Below are 18,496 nucleotides of genomic sequence, written 5' to 3'. Positions count from 1 at the left end.
AGAGCATCGACCCACGGACTGAAGGGTCCTGGGTTCGATTCTGAACAAGGGCATGTACCTGGGTTACAGGCTTGATCCCAGGCCTGGGTCAGTGCTCGAGCAGGAGGCAGCCAATCAATGTAACTATCTCACATCGATGTTTCCTTTTTTTTTTTAACATATCTTTATTGATTCAGAGAGAGGAAAGGAGAGGGAGAGAGAGATAGAAACATCAATGATGAGAGAGTCATTGATTGGCCGCCTCCTGCACGCCCCCAACTGGGGATCAAGCCCGCAACCCGGGCATGTGCCCTGACCAAGAATCAAACCCGGACCGCCTGGATCCTAGGTCAGTGCTCTACCGCTGAGCCATGCCTGGCCAGGCGTCACATCGATGTTTCTATCTCCCTCTCTCTCTTCCTCTTCCACTCTCTGAAAAGCAATGGAAAAAGTATTCTCTGGTGAGGATTAAAAAAGGAAACTTAGAATAGCCCATCTGGGCAAATGACCACATGCATTTCGATGGTTTTCCCCTACTACGTTGAATAATAAAGCTTAGGCCAAACTTTTTTTTTTTTTTTAAATTTTCACCCAAGGATATGTTTTTGATTTTGGGGAGGGAGGGACATCAATATGAGAAACATTGATCAGTTGCCTACCATACTAGAGATTGAACCCACAACCTAGGTATGTGCCCTGACCAGGAATCGAACCTGCAACCTTTTGGTGTACAGGATAACGTCCCAATCAACTGAACCAGGTGGCCAGGGCAAGGACAAATATTTTTAAAGTGGAAGAAGCATCTGATGTAATATGTTTTGATTTGCTATTTGACTTGATTTCAAATTAAGAAGAATTGCTGGTTTTAATGACCTGTGAAGTAGTAAAGCAGAAAGAAAAGTATGTATACACATAATTTAGAAAATCCAGAATTGGCTTCATACAGAGAAGTACGTATTTCCATTTTATAAATTAATAGTTTAAATATTGGTAAAGCTCCTATTAGACTTCTGGTCTAAATACAGATTACATTAACATTCTCAACAGATCTCTTTAAAATTATTTCTTTTACAAACATCACCAAATCCCCTTTTCCACCCCATTACCCCCTCTCCCCAAATACTAAGACACAACCACAATAAAGAATGTTTTTATTGCAGTTCAATATTCGTAAGTAATGCAAAATTGAGCTGGATACATTTTAATTCACAAAAGAGAAAGTTGACAACATAGAAAATGCTATAAATATTGAATTGAAATATTTAAAGTTTTCAAGCTGAATAATTAAAGCCCTTTATTCATAAAATCTAAACACATCCTTTCTTTTTTGCTTTTTCATTTTTGTGAAGTTTACCAGAAAATTTTTTTTCCCTAAGCCTGCCCTAGTCTTTCATGAGATATAAAATAGAGCAAACCATTTGTAGGTTCTGCTTATAATAAAATATGGTCAAGGGAAGGACTAAAAATGTATGTTTTTGTAGTATTTTGATAAATGTAAGCATTTAGAACATGCTCCTTGAAGGCCTACCACTTTTTCACATAGCCACATACTCACATCATATGCACCAACGTGAGACAACTCAAACTGGATACGTGACCTCACTCAGGCCTGACATGGTATAAGCTTTGAATCTTGACATCTCAGTTACAGGACAAAAATCTAACTGGCCACACATCAAATGTACAGTAAGTTATTTGAAAAATGTAGGTGTTTCTGCCCAGGCATGTATATGCAGATAGTATCAACACTAGATTACCATGTTTATACCATATTTGAAAAGATAAACTATACATTCACTAGTAACTCCACCTAAAATGTGTATGTGCATGTAAATGTGTATATATGTGTCTAGAGATACATGTTTATGTTTATACATGTCAGGGTACTGACAGATAAATCAGAATACAAAGGGTTTGTGACTAGAGAAATAATACTGTAGTGATACTTTAAAAATTATTTTTAACATTTAAAAATGTGATCAGCCCTAGCCAGTTTGGCTCAATGGTTAGAGTGTCGGCCCGCAGACTGATGGGTCCTGGGTTTGAATGCTGCCAAGGGCATGCACCTCGGTTGCGGGCTTGGCCCCTGTCAGGGTTCGTGCAGGAGGCAACCAATCAGTGTGTCTCTCTCACATCGATTGTTCTCTTTCTCTCTCCCTTGCACTTGCTCTAAAAAGCAATGGAAAAAATATCCTTGGGTGAGGATAAAAAAAAAATTAAAAATGTGATCAGATTTATAAAAATTGAATTTCCACAAATGTCAGGTTCATCTGTTACATAAAGTTAATGCTATATACCAGTATAATGAAAAAGTTGGTAGGCCTTTTTCAAAGGCAAGATGGGTTTGTGAGATGCTCAAACTTGATTACATCCAAATCAGTAAGCAGGCAGCTAGCTTTTGAACATTTTGTTGGGATTTGAGGGGTTTCAAAACCATTTCATACATTTTGGTTGGCTATATGTTTGGAGAATTAGATAATACTTCTATCAGTTCTCATGTCAACTTTTGTCAGTATTCAAACCATATTATCAAGAATCTAAATATACTGAATCCTAAAAGGATTCCTGAAAGGTACACTAAAAAGGACCAACAGTATTTTTGCATTCACTAAAGCATACAGGCTCACACCAAGTAAGTTTTATTGGATCTTTAAATTGATTTACTATCTTTAAAGGGGCAGACACAGTAGATAAAGCCTTCCCCACCACATACCATTCCCTCCCTCATCCCCACACAAGGGCACACCACCCCCCACCCCCAACCCCTAAAACAAAAAATACACCTACTCACTCCAGGGCAGATTCTCTGGGTTTGCTGCCCTCCCCATGCACACACGAGGGCAGACTTACTTTCTCACACTGTACCTTTGGAGGCAAGCACCTCCTTTCTCTGTTAAACAGGTAAGGATACAGGATCAAACCACATGGAGTGGATATTTTAGATGTTACCTGAAAACTACAAAGGAGCTACTCCCAGGGCTTGCAGAGGATTCATATCCTTCCTTCACTATTTGAGTCCCACTGCAGATGAGATTGGCAATTGGGATCCCACTATCAGCTGCCATATGATTACACAGAGTCATTGTCTATGACATGAACTAGGAGTTTCCTGAGCCCTGGTTCACATTGTTCTCAAACATTCCATCCATCCATGAGGTAGAGATAACCACTGTCATGTTACCCAGGATTTCAGAAAGACCAAACATTTCTCTGTATGGGACCTTCCTGAAAACGGCTTTCCCCTACTATCATAAAAAAGGCTAGTCCCTATATCATGTACATTATGCCCATTTTGATAGGGCAGTAAGAATCTGAATTTGAATCAGGGCTGAAAAACATAAAAAGCAATACACTAGCAGCTTTTATAATCCAGAAAGAAGGTAGAGACAAAACTAGACTACATAAAAAAGGTCAAGAAATTTTCCACTATATGAAATAATTTTAAGTAAAACATTCCAAAATATTGACATATAGATAAAATACATTTTGAAATGCACTCAGATTCTCAGAGGCAAGTTGAAACAAAACATTTCCCTTCAGTAAGACAAGTGCTTTTTAAGTGTATGGTAGAATTCTATTCAAAATAGGTTAAACATTAAAGGACAGAAAAGTTAAATACAAATTTGTAAGATATAGATAAATATTTTTTTTGTACACTAATTTCAACCTATCAACAACTAGGACTTGAGTCTCTACTATGTGTTAAGCGTTTGTTGAAGGCTGTTGATAAGGAATATGCAATGAAGTATTTTATAACATTGTCTAAAATCCTTAAGTTCTACTTTAATGGCCGAAATGATGCAGGCCCTTTTACAAAAGTTTCTAGTATAAGCTGAGGTTCTACAACTACATGCTCTTTCAGAAGGCAGTCTGTATCAGAATGCAGATGTATCGGATCTTGCGTGTGATGAATACCAAGGAAATAACTGGATGTAAATATAATTTTACTCTAGATCTAGGGAAACAATTGATTAGAAAGGAGAGGTCTACTTTGAATTACACTAGTAAAGTTACTGAGAAACCTCATGGGAATTAAAGCAAACAAACCATAGAGTTTGGTTTTGAGTAGACTAATGCTAACAGTCCTTTCCTGGGATCTGACCACTTTTCTCCTGGCAGTGTTTTCTTCAGGAAAACTAAAACAAGGAGTCAATAAAAGACAAACTGACTATTAGCCGGAAATCTTAGCAGGGGAGGCTTTAGGTAGGTTAGCTAATATTTGTGCTTTGAATTAGTGACCTGTTACAACTATTAAGAATAAGAACCTTTGATGACAAATTGGCTTAACAGTCTCCCCACTCCTTTGGAACAACTGTAGAGTGCTTGAAAGAAGCATTTTACTCATTCATAGGCTTAAAACTGAGTTGGATGAAGAATTAACATAACTCTTATGGACTTCTAAGGAAAATATTAAGTTATACTTAAGAGTTATTTTGTTAAATACATGGTCTTTAAGGCTACATCACTATTAGAGTCCTAGGGGCTCCTACTGGTCAGTTGTGACAATTTTAGCACCAAAAAGAATAACAGATGGAAACACATTAAAAATATAAAAATTCATGAGTCTATAATTATACCAAAACAGAAATCTAAAAGAACCTAATTTGTCACTATCTTTTTATTAAACTGACTTCTTACTTGGAAGTTGATAATTAAATGGAAAAAATAAACCTACCCTTCCAGTTTTTAAGGATGACTAAATAGCTCAAGTTGAGGAAGGAAAGCTATAGTTTACATAAACACCAATTAATAATGCAGAAGAAATAAAATTGGAAAAAATTCACAAACCTTAATATTTACTGATTTAGGCAAGGATTATCACTAGATGTTAAAACCCCTGGTTGAATGGCTAATGGGGAACTGGGAATTCACTCGATGCCATAGGAACACCAAGCAGGTAACTCACTAGTCATAAAGGTGAAAACATAATTGGGGGATTAGGCTGTTACGCTAATCCAATTTTAGCATTGTTTATTTTAGCATTGTTAATAGTAGGGTCAACTAGATATGATTTGTTTTCTGATGTGATGCAATTTGAAGTGTGTGTCTCAGCTATGATATATTCTAGCAAAAACTGTTTTATTCAAATCCATGAGGCCTCTAGATATAACTTCTAGATCACAGGTAGTTCAGGAAATAAAGGACAAGCTAAATAACACCTTAAGAAAGCAAGTAGACACATTAACAATATGGGATTCTACAGGACGACTGCCCCAGTCTCTTTAACAAGTCAATGTCATAAAAAAAGGGACTGTGCTAGATTAAGATAGGCTTAACGGACTTAAAGGGACATGGCCAATTATAGTGTAAGGTCATAGAATTGATACTAGTTTAGACAAACCAACTACAAATTTGGGGGCAAGTGGGAGAAATCTGAATATGGTAAAAATGTCCTGGAACGATGCCCAGCCGGGCAAGGCTCAGCAGTTGAGCATTGGCCTAGGATCCAGGAGATTGTGGTTCGATTCCTGGTCAGGGCACATGCTGGGTTGTGGGCTCAAGCCCCAGTTGGGGGCATGTGGGAGGCAGCCGATCAATGACTCTCCCATCACTGATGTTTCTATCTCTCTCTCTCCCTCTCCCTTCCTCTCTCTGAAATCAAAAAAGATATATTAAAAAAAAAAAGTTCTGGAATGAGAAAATGGAGATTGTTTATTGTGGGGGAAAAAAAGGTTACAGAACACTATGTAGAGTATGACCTTATTTTGGTTCAAAGATGTAAATGCATATTCATAAAGATCTGGAAGTATGTGCATTAAGGTGGTAGCGATGATCTTTGAGTGGTGGCAACATAATGTTTTTATTTTTTTATTTTACTCATCTATTTTTTCTATTTTTCTGTAATGCACTTATGTTGCTTCTATAAAAACAAAGCTTATTTTAAAAGAACTTCTAGAAAATTGTGGGTATGCCACCTCTGTTCAATAACCCTAATTAAAGAAAGTCTGTAGAGCAGGAAGTACAAAAGCAAAGAACCACTACCCTTCTGGTGACAGCATCTCTGATTTGTAGGTAAAGTACTTAAAAAGAAATATTCGTAAGTGCTTAGCTGACAAAGATAATACTAAAAAGTAACAGAAAGGTCACTGCACAATAAATGCAGGTAAGAGGCCAATTTATCTTGGAAATAGCCAATTTAAAAAAAACACACACAAGTAAGATACATCTTGCTATGCGTCATTCACCCTCCAAATCAAGCCTTGACTACTAGTATTTACCTCTAGAAAAAAAAAAATCTTGCATCTAGTATTTAAAATGTGTAAATTAATAATTTCGGGAGAGGCTGAGTTCCTCACGCCTCAGGAGTGGCATTGGGCTCTGAATCCTCCTGGGGCGGAGGAGTCAAGGCTTCTTGTTCAGCAAGTGCCTCTCTGAGTTGGCTCCCTAAAACTGCATCATGAATGCTGTGGAACAGCAGCTCCTTTAAGGCAGGATTTTCAAAAAATAGGTTTTGAGTGAGGTCATTCACAACTTGTGCTAAAAAAGAAGAAAATAAAATTAGCCCACATTCTGGGTATCAGTCTTAAAAAATTATGCTTTCATACAGTTCAAATATTAAAATAATATAATAAAAAGTCTCACTCCAATCCCTGTCCCCATGATATCACACCCCAGTCTCAAGTGGCTACTTTCATTATTTTCTCGTGCATTCTTCCAGTATTTCTTTATGCAAATATAAGTAAATATATAAACATTTATTCTTATTCCCCCCTTTTCTTACCCAAAAGAAAGCATACTATATATATTATTCTAAATTTTTAAAAAATGTAATCTTTTCACTTAATTTTTTATGACTATATGATATTTGATCTTGTAGATGTAGCCTAGTTGATTTAGCTGGTCCCTTGTGTTTGATAGTTGAGTTTTTCCAGCCTTTTGTTTTTACACAGTACTGTGACGACTAACCATGTACATGTCTTGTTCTGAATGTGTGTAGCACATTGCTGGATTTGCTGGGTTAAAAGGCAAACGCATTTGTGGTTTTGAAAGCCTCCAGAGAGGCTGTTCCATTTTGCACTCACACCAGCAAGGTCTGAGAGTGCCTGATGCTGACAGAGCACGTGACCAAGCAGTTCTTATTTTTGCCATTATGTAGAGTTCATTTTCAAGCACTGTTTTAACCAAAATTGAATATAAAACAAGAAAGCAGGCATTGTATGGAAACACCTAAATGATTTTATGTAACTCTGTTAATGGCAGTCATTAAATAATTACTAAAAAATATACCAGCATAGAGCAATGGTTTATTAGCTCGTCTCTGCCAACTGCGGCTCAGGAGGCCCGCCACAAGTATCTCAGTGACAGGGGTGCCTGTAAGTGGCTAATTTCAAAGCTAGCTTTAGAGTGATTTTCAGAAGGAAACTTTCATTTTCACCAAAAACTAAAATTAGGGGGAAATATTTGCAAATGCAGTTACTAAAAAAAAGAAACCAAAACAAAATGGTAATTCTCTTCATTCTAGAAGTGTACTTACCACTGCATCCTGCTAAATACACATAAATACCGACATCTCCATATTCTTTTACAATCTGTAATAATGTTGAAATAAAGTTTAGTTTCCCTTGACTGTGCCAGATGCAAGTCTCTTTTTACCAATATGTATTTCACTAATATAAGACACTTCAGTACATTCACTTGAACTACTTTGCTTCAATAATTATGCATTTTTGAATTAGTCATTTAAAAATGATTGTATATTTCTTATTTTTATATGGACAGTGATAATTAGGAATACAAAGAATTCTTGTTAAATTTTATTTGGGTATAATAAAGGTATAATGGTAATGACTTTGAAAAGAATCTTCTTGTAGAGATAAACACTGAAATATTTACAGATGATGTGATGACTGGCATACGCTTCAAAATAAGGGAAGGGAAAAGTGGGTGTGGGGGACAAATGAAACAAGGTTGACCATAAATTGATAATTGTTGAAGCTGGGGGATATTCATTACACTATGCTTTCTATTTTTGAAATTTTCCATGATGAAAAGTTGAAAAAAACAAAAACAAAAAATGTTTAATAGTTGGGAAGGGACTCTAGTTCAACTCTCTGATTTTACTAATGGCAAAACTGGGCAGAGAGAGAGTAAATGACTTGTTCACGATGATGCTTACCCCTGAGAGAGTTTTTACACCAACAGAGTCGATAAAATTGACTTGGGTAAAATCCAGAATAACGGTGTGGACATTGTCCCCTGGGGGCATAAACCTTTGTAGTTCTTCAGGAAATGTGCTCTTGATGACTATTGGGGGAAATTTTATTTCCTCATCATCTTCTTCAGGCTTCGTAGCATCTTCTCCGTCTACTTCTCCATCCTGTCAAAAATTAAACCACACCAGAATTCAATGAACAGCTCATATTTTGGTCCTCAGAGTTATAAGGAAAAATTAGTCCTTAGAGTTTCAAGCTACTGACTATACCAGATTTTTTCTAAAATATTTGCCATATCCTAGCCTTGTAATGTGACAAAAAGGATGTGTACATAACATTCAATTTTAGCTCAGTTTCTTTCCCTGTTTTTGTTCAATGAAATCCACTCTATTTAGTCATCATATTGATATTCCCCTAACTTCTAAAATAATTCCATTAACTTCAGGATGCTAGACCATAAGTTACCATAAGCCTAAACAGTAAAAACCATCCTCTGAGTTTTTTGACTATAAGCTGAATGAATCTATGGCCAGGTACTAATGATAAAATTTATTAAGGTACTGTTTGATGTTTACTTTTTTGAAACAGTATTTTCCTGGGCCCATATCACTACTTATTTCAGAAGCATTCTCATAACCACTTTATCATGCATCTTTAATACATAAAGGATAGTTAGATTGTTTCTAAGCTTTCCTATCTTAGGGACTTCATGCTGTGTTAAAACTTCAATCATGAATAAAGGTGAGGGCCACTATGGATCAAGAGAGAAGGGAAAATTATGATGAAGAGACCACTCACCGCCTTGACAATGGTTGCGTTGGCCATGTTTGCATTCCCAACTTCTTTAGCATACTTCTTCATGGCCTTTCTTCTTGCTCCCATTATAAGTGCTGGGTTCACTCCCGTCTTTACAGAAGAGCAATATATGCAAAATCACTTCTTGGCGCCCAAGAACCCACTCGAATACAATTAATCTTTAAATGTCCCCACTTTATGGTTTTCTATGCCAAGTTATCACCCCAACCCTTTCTCTACCCTTCCCTCAGATCCAATGAACTGAGTTACTCCCTCATTACACGAACATTAGTACCCTTCCTTATTCTTGGTCTTGATTCAAGACAACCAAAAGCAAACATATTAAAGAGAATTTAAAGTAGTTTTCAAACCTAGATTTCTCAGATTCTTATATTTAAGAGACTCTGTGGGTCGATTGTGAGGTTTTCTTATAAACTGGGCAGTGTGAGGTTGAGTTCTAATCATTACCAAAGGAATCCATATGATCCCAAGAGTAAGAAATCTAAAATTATTTTTTCACAAAAATTTTTTAGAAAGGTTATATGTACACACACACACATACAGAGAAACAGTATAAAATTAATTTCTTGTGACTCACCTTTCTTTTTAATGCACTGCTATACAAGTCACTATTTGCATAATAAATTGGGGCATTTACTTGGAATATTTTTATTCCAGGAATTTCTTTCACCTGAGAAATAAAATGTTAGTGAATTTAACACATATAAATATTTCAGAATTAAAACTGCAATTGCCTCCCTCCTCCAACTTGAAAATTCATACAGAGGTTGCTAAGGGCCCTCTTAATAGTGTTTAGATAAAATAATGTCACTCTACTCATGCTCTGGAGGAAGGAATCCTGAGAAGCCTTTAAAAAAGGCACATCTTCCCACTTCTTTTAACAGACTTTCTGTGTTTCACTTTTACCATAAGACACAAAGAAAAGGAACTGAAAAATATTTAGACTATAAGAAGTAGGCGAATAAATGAAATGCAGGCAGGAGTAGAAATGGACCCAACTGAAACAGAGTGAATATTTTTTACGTTTATTTTATTGAATTTAGAAAGAGAGGGAGGGAGAGAGGGAGAGAGAAACATCAGTTTGTTGTGCCACTTATTTATGCATTCATTGGTTGATTCTTGTATGTGCCCTGACCAGGGATCGATCCAGCAACCTTTGTGAATCAGGATGATGCTCTAACCAACTGAGCTACCCAGCCAGGGCTCAGAGTGAATATTTTATCACGAAGCCCTGAACTCTAGAATGCAGTTTGGATACAAGTAATTCAGCATATAATTTGTTGAGAGGAGGAGGAAACAGTAATCCCAGCATCAATCTCATCCCTCATGCCTTATGGTGAGTCTGAGAATTTCTTCCCAAACAGAAAACAAAACAACCAGACAACACTAGTTTTAAAAGATTTTGTAAAAGTCCTTTGAGATTCCATGTAAGAAAAGAGCATTCAAAATCAAGGAAATTTTAAGGCCTAATTTTAACTATTAAAAATGAAGCAGGAGGCCAGGCTGGCGTGGTTCAGTGGCTGAGCATCGACCTAAGATCCAGGAGATCGCAGTTTGATTCTTGGTCAGGGCACATGCCCAGGTTGCCAGCTCAATCCCCAGTCGGGGGCATGTAGGAGGCAACCAATCCATGTGTCTCTCTCATATCAATGTTTCCCTCTCTCTCTTTCCCTTCCACTCTCTCTGAAAAGCAATGGAAAAAATATCCTCAGGTGAGGGTTGAAAAAAAATAAGTGAATCCAGACAGTAAATCAATATTCAGTCCTTTCACTTTGACCACTACACCTCCTTCCTTTTCACCCCCACTTTTTGTCCTAAGTAAAAATAAAATTTAGTTAACCAATCACATCACATGCTTACAACCATTTAAAATGATAGAAAGGCCTTACCTCCTCATATGCATCTATATCAATATACACATCAGTGTCCGGAAGCTGTCCAAGGACTTTGTAGCTCGGACTGAAGAGAGAGAGTGAGTGGGTTAAAATATCATTGCGTTGAGACTCACTATGTAATTGAAACATGAAGTCGTGCACATTTAAATGTCATGTGTGGATTTGCTAGTGAATTCAGGAATACTTGATCCTTATATAGTGTCTTTGCAGAGGGCTCTACATATCTCACATTCCCAGTGCCATTCCAAGCCTAACACTCCCCACACACCCTACACCTCACCCCCAACATACACAATACACACATGCAGAAAATACACCTCAATCACACGAACCACACACACACAAACACACACACCACATATGACACACACCCTTCACATACACACACAATGCAATTGCACCCACATACCATACAAATACACAAATACACACCATACCCACCACACCACACACATACCACACCAATGATCTGGTCAGAACAAAAGGCTCAGGCATTTAAAGATGGGGGTAATATGAACTGTGCAGAGTTCAAGTCATGCCATATGTAACTCAAGTTCTCATTCCACTCAGTAGATGGAACTGTCTTCCTACTCTAATTTTAAAGTAGAAGAAGAGGTTTTCTTTTTGTTTCTAAGAGTTTCTGACCAGGGTGTGGGTAGTCAACTGAAGGGGTGGAGAGAAAATAAAAATCTCCAGTTAGTATAGAAGTTTTCTTAGGTTTTGTTTGAGAAATTGAGGCCCAGGTGAGTTGTTCAAGGTCAGGGAGCTTTGAGATCCAGAGTACGTCTCAAGGTCTTTGATCGGACATTCCACAGTCTTGCTACTATGTCCTGGTGCTTCTTGGCATGTAGATGGAAGTGCTTTGTGAGTGAGAATACACAATACAAATGTTAGCTGATTTTCTGGGTGGATTCCCTCAATAAGTATTCAGAGAACACACTATATGCCTGATACTGGACTCGAGGAACACCGCCTCTGTGATGAAGATGCTCAGTCTGTTGACAAATACAATCCATTTAAAGTCAATACTGCAATCCCAGACAGTACACTCTCATCCATCCCAATCTGTGCACTCACCTCTGTGTTCTGTAAATCACAGTCATCAGTGCGATGATCACGGCAGTAATCAAACCATAGTCCAACCCCAGGAACAAGGAGGAAACAAAAGTTGTAAGCCAGATGGTCTGAATAAAACACAGAAAGCTTTATGGAGAATCCTGTTAACAATTTCCTAGAGTTACACACACACACACACACACACACACACACACACACACACACACACACACAGTACCTAACTTGCCTAACTGTATACTGCATTTAACAACTGACTGCACTAATTTATCATTCTCACATTTTCATCAGCAGTAAGTCATGAGTTGCTATGATCAATCACCTAGCATCACCTTTGTTACTTACCAGCTCTATTTTGCTGGTTCTCCAGAAAAAGGGAAGATCTGAGAACTGCATAAACATTCCTTTCAGGTTGACGATCACAATGGCCGACAGCACAGCCTGAAACACAGCACATCCACACTTTCCCCTCCTCTTGCGTCCAAACAGCCCCCTTTGCTGGCTCCTCACTGTCCTCCTGCTGCCCTCCCCATGTCCTCTCCCCACTCACTTCCTACATGGCAGTGATGGTACATTTGGAGCCATGAACACCTGGATTTTTGGGACTTGGTTAGCTAAAATTGGCCTTGGAAAACCAGGCTTATATCCTAGCAGCAAACCTGCATGATAGTTAAGAGGTTAAAATTAAACTTCGTACTCAAGGAATTATTTCACCCATGGTCTTTCTACATTATGATTTTCTCTACTCTATAGTGTTCTTGATCTCTACTAGATTAAATATATCAGTAAACAAATATCTTATGAGTGTAGGCCATCTCAAATTTTAAATGGCAGTATAAGGCCAGAGAAGATCAAGGACAGAAGGGACCTTGGAGATTAGACAGTCCAAACACCCACTATGCTGAGACCCAGAAATGTTGAGATGGCTTTTCCAAGGTCCCAGTTGCTGGTAGATTGTGGAGCAGGACCTTGGTCCTAGCCTAGGCCCTTTCTCACACCACTCTGCTAAGGTCATAGTAAAAACCATGAGATAGCCACAAAAATATAAACAAATAAAAATAGCAAAATCTGTACACATGGAGAAACCTCACACCAAGTCCAAGCTACACACCTGGGGTAATGATTCAAAGAGGAATCCGGTGGCTAATATGACCATCAGGATCATTAACGAGGCCAAACAACCTGCAAGCTGCATGAGAAAAGACACATGGAAGGGGCTTTTAGGAGACAAGGGGCCAGCAGAGGTTGGTCTTAGATAATCAATGTGGGACCATCAAGAAAATATGGAACTCCTTCATACGGCTAAATATTCTACTTTTGGAAAATAATAATTATTAAAAACAAACAAAAAGGAAAATATGAATTCAAATAAGTCATCCAAACCATTACACAAACCTGTAACTCCTTCCCACTTTTGGGAAGTTTGGGTTCCTCTTACAGCTTTTAAACAGACGCTGAAATGCTTAAATACCCTGACAGAAGTGTTCTTGCCAGGGGTGGAGAAAAGGAGATGTGTGATGCTGATCTGAGACCCATAAGGGCCAGAAGAGTTCAGACAAGACTTTGCTCTCCAATGCGGTGGACACCTGACATATGTAGCTATTTAAATTTTACAAATTAAAATTAAATGAAGTTAAAAATTCAGGTCTTGGCAGCACCAGCCACATCTTAAGTGTTTAAGAGCCACATGTGGTGGTTAGAGTATCACCCCAATGTGCCAAGGTTGCAGTCAATAAATAGAGATTCCAAGATGGCAGCAGACTGAGTGGAAGCTACACTGATACTCTCCCAGGACCAAACTAAAATTACAACTAAATATAGAAAACCTATCCTGAAAAACCAACTGCAACTGAAGACTAGCTGGAGAGCACCCTCATAACCAAGGATGAAAAGTGGAGACTGCATAGAAACTGGTAGGAAGTGCAGAGGTGTGAGAGGCCTGGCTGGGCTCCCACAGGCAGCAGCTCAAGGTCTGGAGGGATATCTCAGCTGTGGGGGTTCCCACTGAGAACTCTGGGGTCTAAACCCCAAGCTGGGATTCCCAGCCCAGAGCACCAGAACTGAGAAAGATGCCCACCCAACATCTGGATGGTTTCTTTCGGTGAGGGAGAGACAGCTGGAAATGCAGGCACCCTCTTAAAGGGCCAATGCACAAAGCTTCGTGTGCAGCCACTCACCTTGGGCTCTGGCTGAGGGAGGGCAAAGTGGACCAGAGCTGTGTAAGAAGAATCCAGGGATATGGATTCAGGGAATAGAGCTCAGAGGGCAGCCATCTGGATTCCTGTGCTGAGTCATCCGCTTTTCCCGGGGGGGGGGGGGGAAGGAATAGTTGCCCTACCCTGTTGGAAAACCCCTCGCCCTACGTGGAATTTCTACAGCCTTAGGCTCATTAAGAGACTGATAACAATCAGCCTCTGGGTGCTTTGAGTCTTTGCTTGATTTGCTTATGGACACAAGGCTTGGAAAAGCAGACCTTGGAGTGCATCTTGATCTTGTCCAAACACATTCCCAGACCCAAGAGAGGGAATGACAAGCTGTGGAAAACTTCAAACAGGGTACTCAAGGCCAGTCAAAAACAGCGTTTTATATTGGCCTGCACCAGAGACTATCCAAAAGACTGGGAGTCCTAGCAGATCTACTTAATACACAGAAACAAATCCAAACAGGCAGGCAAAATGGAGAGACAAAAAAACAAGCCCCAAATGAAAGAACAAAAGAATTCTCCAGAAGAAGAGCTAAATGAAATGCAGATAAGGAATCTATCAGATATAGAGTTCAGAATACTGATCATAAGGATGCTCAACAGCATGAGAAAAGAAATGGAAACGATGAAGGAAATTAAAAATGACATAGTAGAAATAAAAAAAAACAAACCCAAAATGGAAGGAATTAACAGCAGATTAGGGGAAACTGAGGATCGGATCAGCAAATTAAAAGACAGGGTAGAAAAAAATCACTTGATCAGAGTTCCAAAAAGAAAATACAATTAAAAAACAGGAGGACAGTTTAAGGGAGCTGTGGGACAACATGAAATATAACAATATTTGCATCATAGGAGTTCTAGAAGATGTAGAAAGTAAGCAAAGGTTAGAGAATCTGTTGAAGAAATAATGACAGAGAACTTCCCTAACTTGGTGAAGCAAAAAGTCATACAAGTTTAGGAAGCACAGAGAATCCCAAGCAAGAAGAATCCAAAGAGGCCCATGCCCAGACACATCAACATTAAAGTGCCAAAAATTCAAGACAAAGAAAGAATCTTAAAGGCAGCAAGAGAAAAGCAACCTGTTACCTACAAAGGAACTCCCAGAAGGCTGTCAGCTGATTTCTAATAAGAAACTCTACAGGCTAGAAGGGAATGGCATGAAGTATTTAAGGTAATGCAAAGCAAGGATCTGAAACCAAGACTACTCTATCCAGCAAGGCTATTATTCAAAATAGATGGCGAAATAAAGAGCTTCCCAGACAAAAAAAAAAAGGCTAAAGGAGTTTATTACTACCAAACCAGCACTGCAAGAAATGTTAAAGGGACTGCTGTAATAAGAGGTTGAAATAGAGAATTAGATACATAGGCATAAAGAAATAAAATAGCAATAGATAAGTACCTATCAGTAATAACCTTAAATACAAATGGATTAAATACTCCAATCAAAGGACATAGGGTAGCTGAATGGATAAGAAAAAAAGACCCTGATATATGCTGTCTACAAAAGACCCACTTCAGAACGAAAGACTTACACAGGTAGAAGAAAAAAAAAACTTCTGGAGGACTTTAAAGGAGAGATCAACAGCAATATAGTCATAGTAGGGAACTTTAACATCCCACTGACTTTACTGGATAGATCTTCCAGACAAAAAAAATCAACAAGGAAACAGTGATTCTAAATGACACACTAGATCAGATGGATTTAATTGACATTTACAGAACATTTTACCCTAAAGATGCAGAATATGCATTCTCTTCAAGTGCATATGGGACATTCGCAAAGACAGACCACATGTTAGGACACAAAACAACTCTCTACAAGTTCAAGAAGACTGAAATCATATCAATCATCTCGAACATTTACACCATGGAATACTACGCAGCTGTAAAAATGGAGGAGCCCTTACCATTTGAGATAGCATGGTCGGACCTGGAGAATATTATGCTAAGTGAAATAAGCCAGACAGAGAAAGACAAGTATCACATGATCTTACTCATATGTGGAATCTAATGAACAAAATAAACCAATGAACAATATAGATCCAGAGATATAGAAGCATGGAACAGACTGAGGAATCTCAGAGGGAAGGGAGGGGTAGATGGGTGGGTAGGAAGAGATTAACCTAAGAACTTATATGTATATATGCATAACCCATGGACACAGATAATAGTGTGGTGAAGTCCTGGGGGAGAGGGGCAGGATGGAGGGCATCAATGGGGGGAAAAAAGGACATTTGTAATACTTTCAACAACAAAGATAAATTTTAAAAAAAGAGGAAAAAAAGAGCCACATGTGGCTAGTGGCTGCCATACTGAATGGTGCAAATACTGAATATTTCCATCATTGCAGAAAGTTCTATTGGAACAGAAAGTTGTCAGGCTTTCATGACAACATCCTATGTCTCAACTTTGGCAGCAGGGAGTTTTGTTCAATTTTTCGATTTAACTGGAGAGCATACTGCTTTCCTCTAAGATTTAGCTCCTTAGGATTTGCTTAAATCAATCATACCTTTCTCTGAGTCACTATGGAGAGCTCACTGGAGCATAGATCTTCAGGCTAGTAGCTTTGGATTCAGAACATAACCAAGGGATTAAAATTTATAATTACCACCCAAATCACCAGTCCTGAGAGGCCAGTTGTGTACACACCTGTGTCTTCCCTCCAGTTCCCTCCTGAACAAGGCTTCGAGACAAGGAGCATGAAATTGAAAAGGTCTGGAAGAGTGAGCCAATGGAATTGCACAGTCCCAGAGCAATGAGCTCCTTTTCCATGTGGAAACAAAGCACAAAAGAGATGGGTTATTCTTTAAAAAGAAAGGCGCGATGGCCAACATAATTCACACTTTCAGCAGTATAGGCTGTTTCTTCTGTTTTCAGATATAAGAATTTGTTTAGTATGAACTCAAAATAGGAATTATTACATAATTTAAGGTGTGTGTGTGGGGGGAAGCACTTTGGATTTTTAGTGTTGGAGATAAATGCTTCCCTCAGCCCCCTCTTTCCCAAATACTCTCTATACAAATAATGCTTTTTTTTTTTTAAAACTGCAACCAAAGGGATAAAATGTTTTTGTTGTTTAAGATATACAGGATTGTGGATTATTGCATTGACAATTTTTGAATGCTTGGCTCTTGCTCATCCATGAGTACATGGCAGTGCCCTCCTGGGACAGTTAGTGAGCCCTGCTCTCAGGGCTGCCTTGGTCTTCCTGGTTGGATCACTGTGCTTCATATGAATGTGGAACATCTAGTCTCCTTAGAAACACATAGCATGTTAAAACAGTCATTGTCATGCCAAAATTATAGCTCATGGTATTTGGATTGAATATCTTATCTGAAGCTATGTTATAAAAGAAGGTGACAAAGAATATATTGTGGAGTTTGAGTGATGAATCATATACTCCAAAGAGAAAACTTCCTGTGGAATAAAAATAGTTCTGGAAAAACATTTTATTCTCAAATCTGTAAGCTTCAAAATGTGATAACGTCTATTGAATGACAACTGTAATTGAAAAATAAAATAAAAAAGTAAAAAATAAAAATAGTGATAACATCAATAGGAGTATGGCAAACTCTAAACCTCAGATTGGAGATTTCACCTTTCTAGCTGGAACTCTGCCCATGGGGTGAGGCAGGACTCTGTACCTCAGTGTTCTGATGATCTAATCCACATAAAGTATGAAAAAATTGTAGTGCTGAATAAATTCATGTTTCAAACACATCCACCATCAAACTACAAGTTTTTCTACCAAGACAGAGAAATCAAGTTCATTTGCCTTTCAGAGCAGAGCATGATGATTGTATTATTAGGAAACATCTGTAAGAAATGAATAATTTTTACCTGATTGCCATCAACCTGGTAGCCATGTTTATTTGCCAAGGTCTTGGCCATTGAGATGGTCACTGAAAACCCAACAATGGCTATGGCAATGGCATCCACGTACACGAGGTGGAAGAGGCTGGTGTCCGGATTGGCTGGAGGTAGTAGCCTGAAAGATCAAGCTGACTTTAACCCAAGTGCTGTGACCACTGGGAAACAAACATGCAACTAAAGGGGAGCATTTCAGAGGGGCATTATTTGCAAAGGAGGTGATCAATGCTTGGATTCTTGTTTGCTCCAGTTTGGCAAAAAGGAGGGCCCTCCTGGACACACAGAAGTTCTTTCCAGGCCCCAACCCCAGGGTACCAGCTTTCTACCTGAATGGGTTATCAGCAAAGATTAGATGCCGTTTTATTTAGAAAAGGAGTAACCTCACACCTCATGGCACCTGTATGGCAGGTGTAAGTAAGACACAGAACAGGAAAGAGAGAGTGCTCTGTTGCCACAAGACATTCGAACCAAAGCCTGAGGGCAGGGAGGGTGTCGGACAAGGGTTA

General features: G+C 38.6%; 1 protein-coding gene across 1 annotated transcript in view; it reads right to left on the bottom strand.

Annotated features, from left to right (window-relative positions):
- Positions 1-211: 211 nt before the first annotated feature.
- Positions 212-18,496, bottom strand: part of SLC26A5 (solute carrier family 26 member 5) — a 59,316-nt gene continuing 41,031 nt past the window's right edge. Inside the window, exons 9-19 of the mRNA XM_081146781.1 lie at positions 17,961-18,108; positions 16,770-16,883; positions 13,029-13,106; positions 12,263-12,358; positions 11,921-12,027; positions 10,838-10,907; positions 9,526-9,618; positions 8,931-9,038; positions 8,096-8,296; positions 7,454-7,508; positions 212-6,456 (exon numbers count right to left, since the gene is read on the bottom strand). Coding sequence (XP_081002907.1) covers positions 6,272-6,456; positions 7,454-7,508; positions 8,096-8,296; positions 8,931-9,038; positions 9,526-9,618; positions 10,838-10,907; positions 11,921-12,027; positions 12,263-12,358; positions 13,029-13,106; positions 16,770-16,883; positions 17,961-18,108 — 1,255 coding nt within the window. The 3' untranslated portion in view covers positions 212-6,271. The remainder of the gene's footprint in view (positions 6,457-7,453; positions 7,509-8,095; positions 8,297-8,930; positions 9,039-9,525; positions 9,619-10,837; positions 10,908-11,920; positions 12,028-12,262; positions 12,359-13,028; positions 13,107-16,769; positions 16,884-17,960; positions 18,109-18,496) is intronic.

The sequence above is a fragment of the Miniopterus schreibersii genome (genome assembly GCF_964146895.1).
Source record: "Miniopterus schreibersii genome assembly, chromosome: 9".
NCBI lineage: Eukaryota > Metazoa > Chordata > Mammalia > Chiroptera > Miniopteridae > Miniopterus > Miniopterus schreibersii.
The sequence above is the reverse complement of the archived record's forward strand: the minus strand, read 5'-3'. Positions and strand labels throughout refer to the sequence as shown.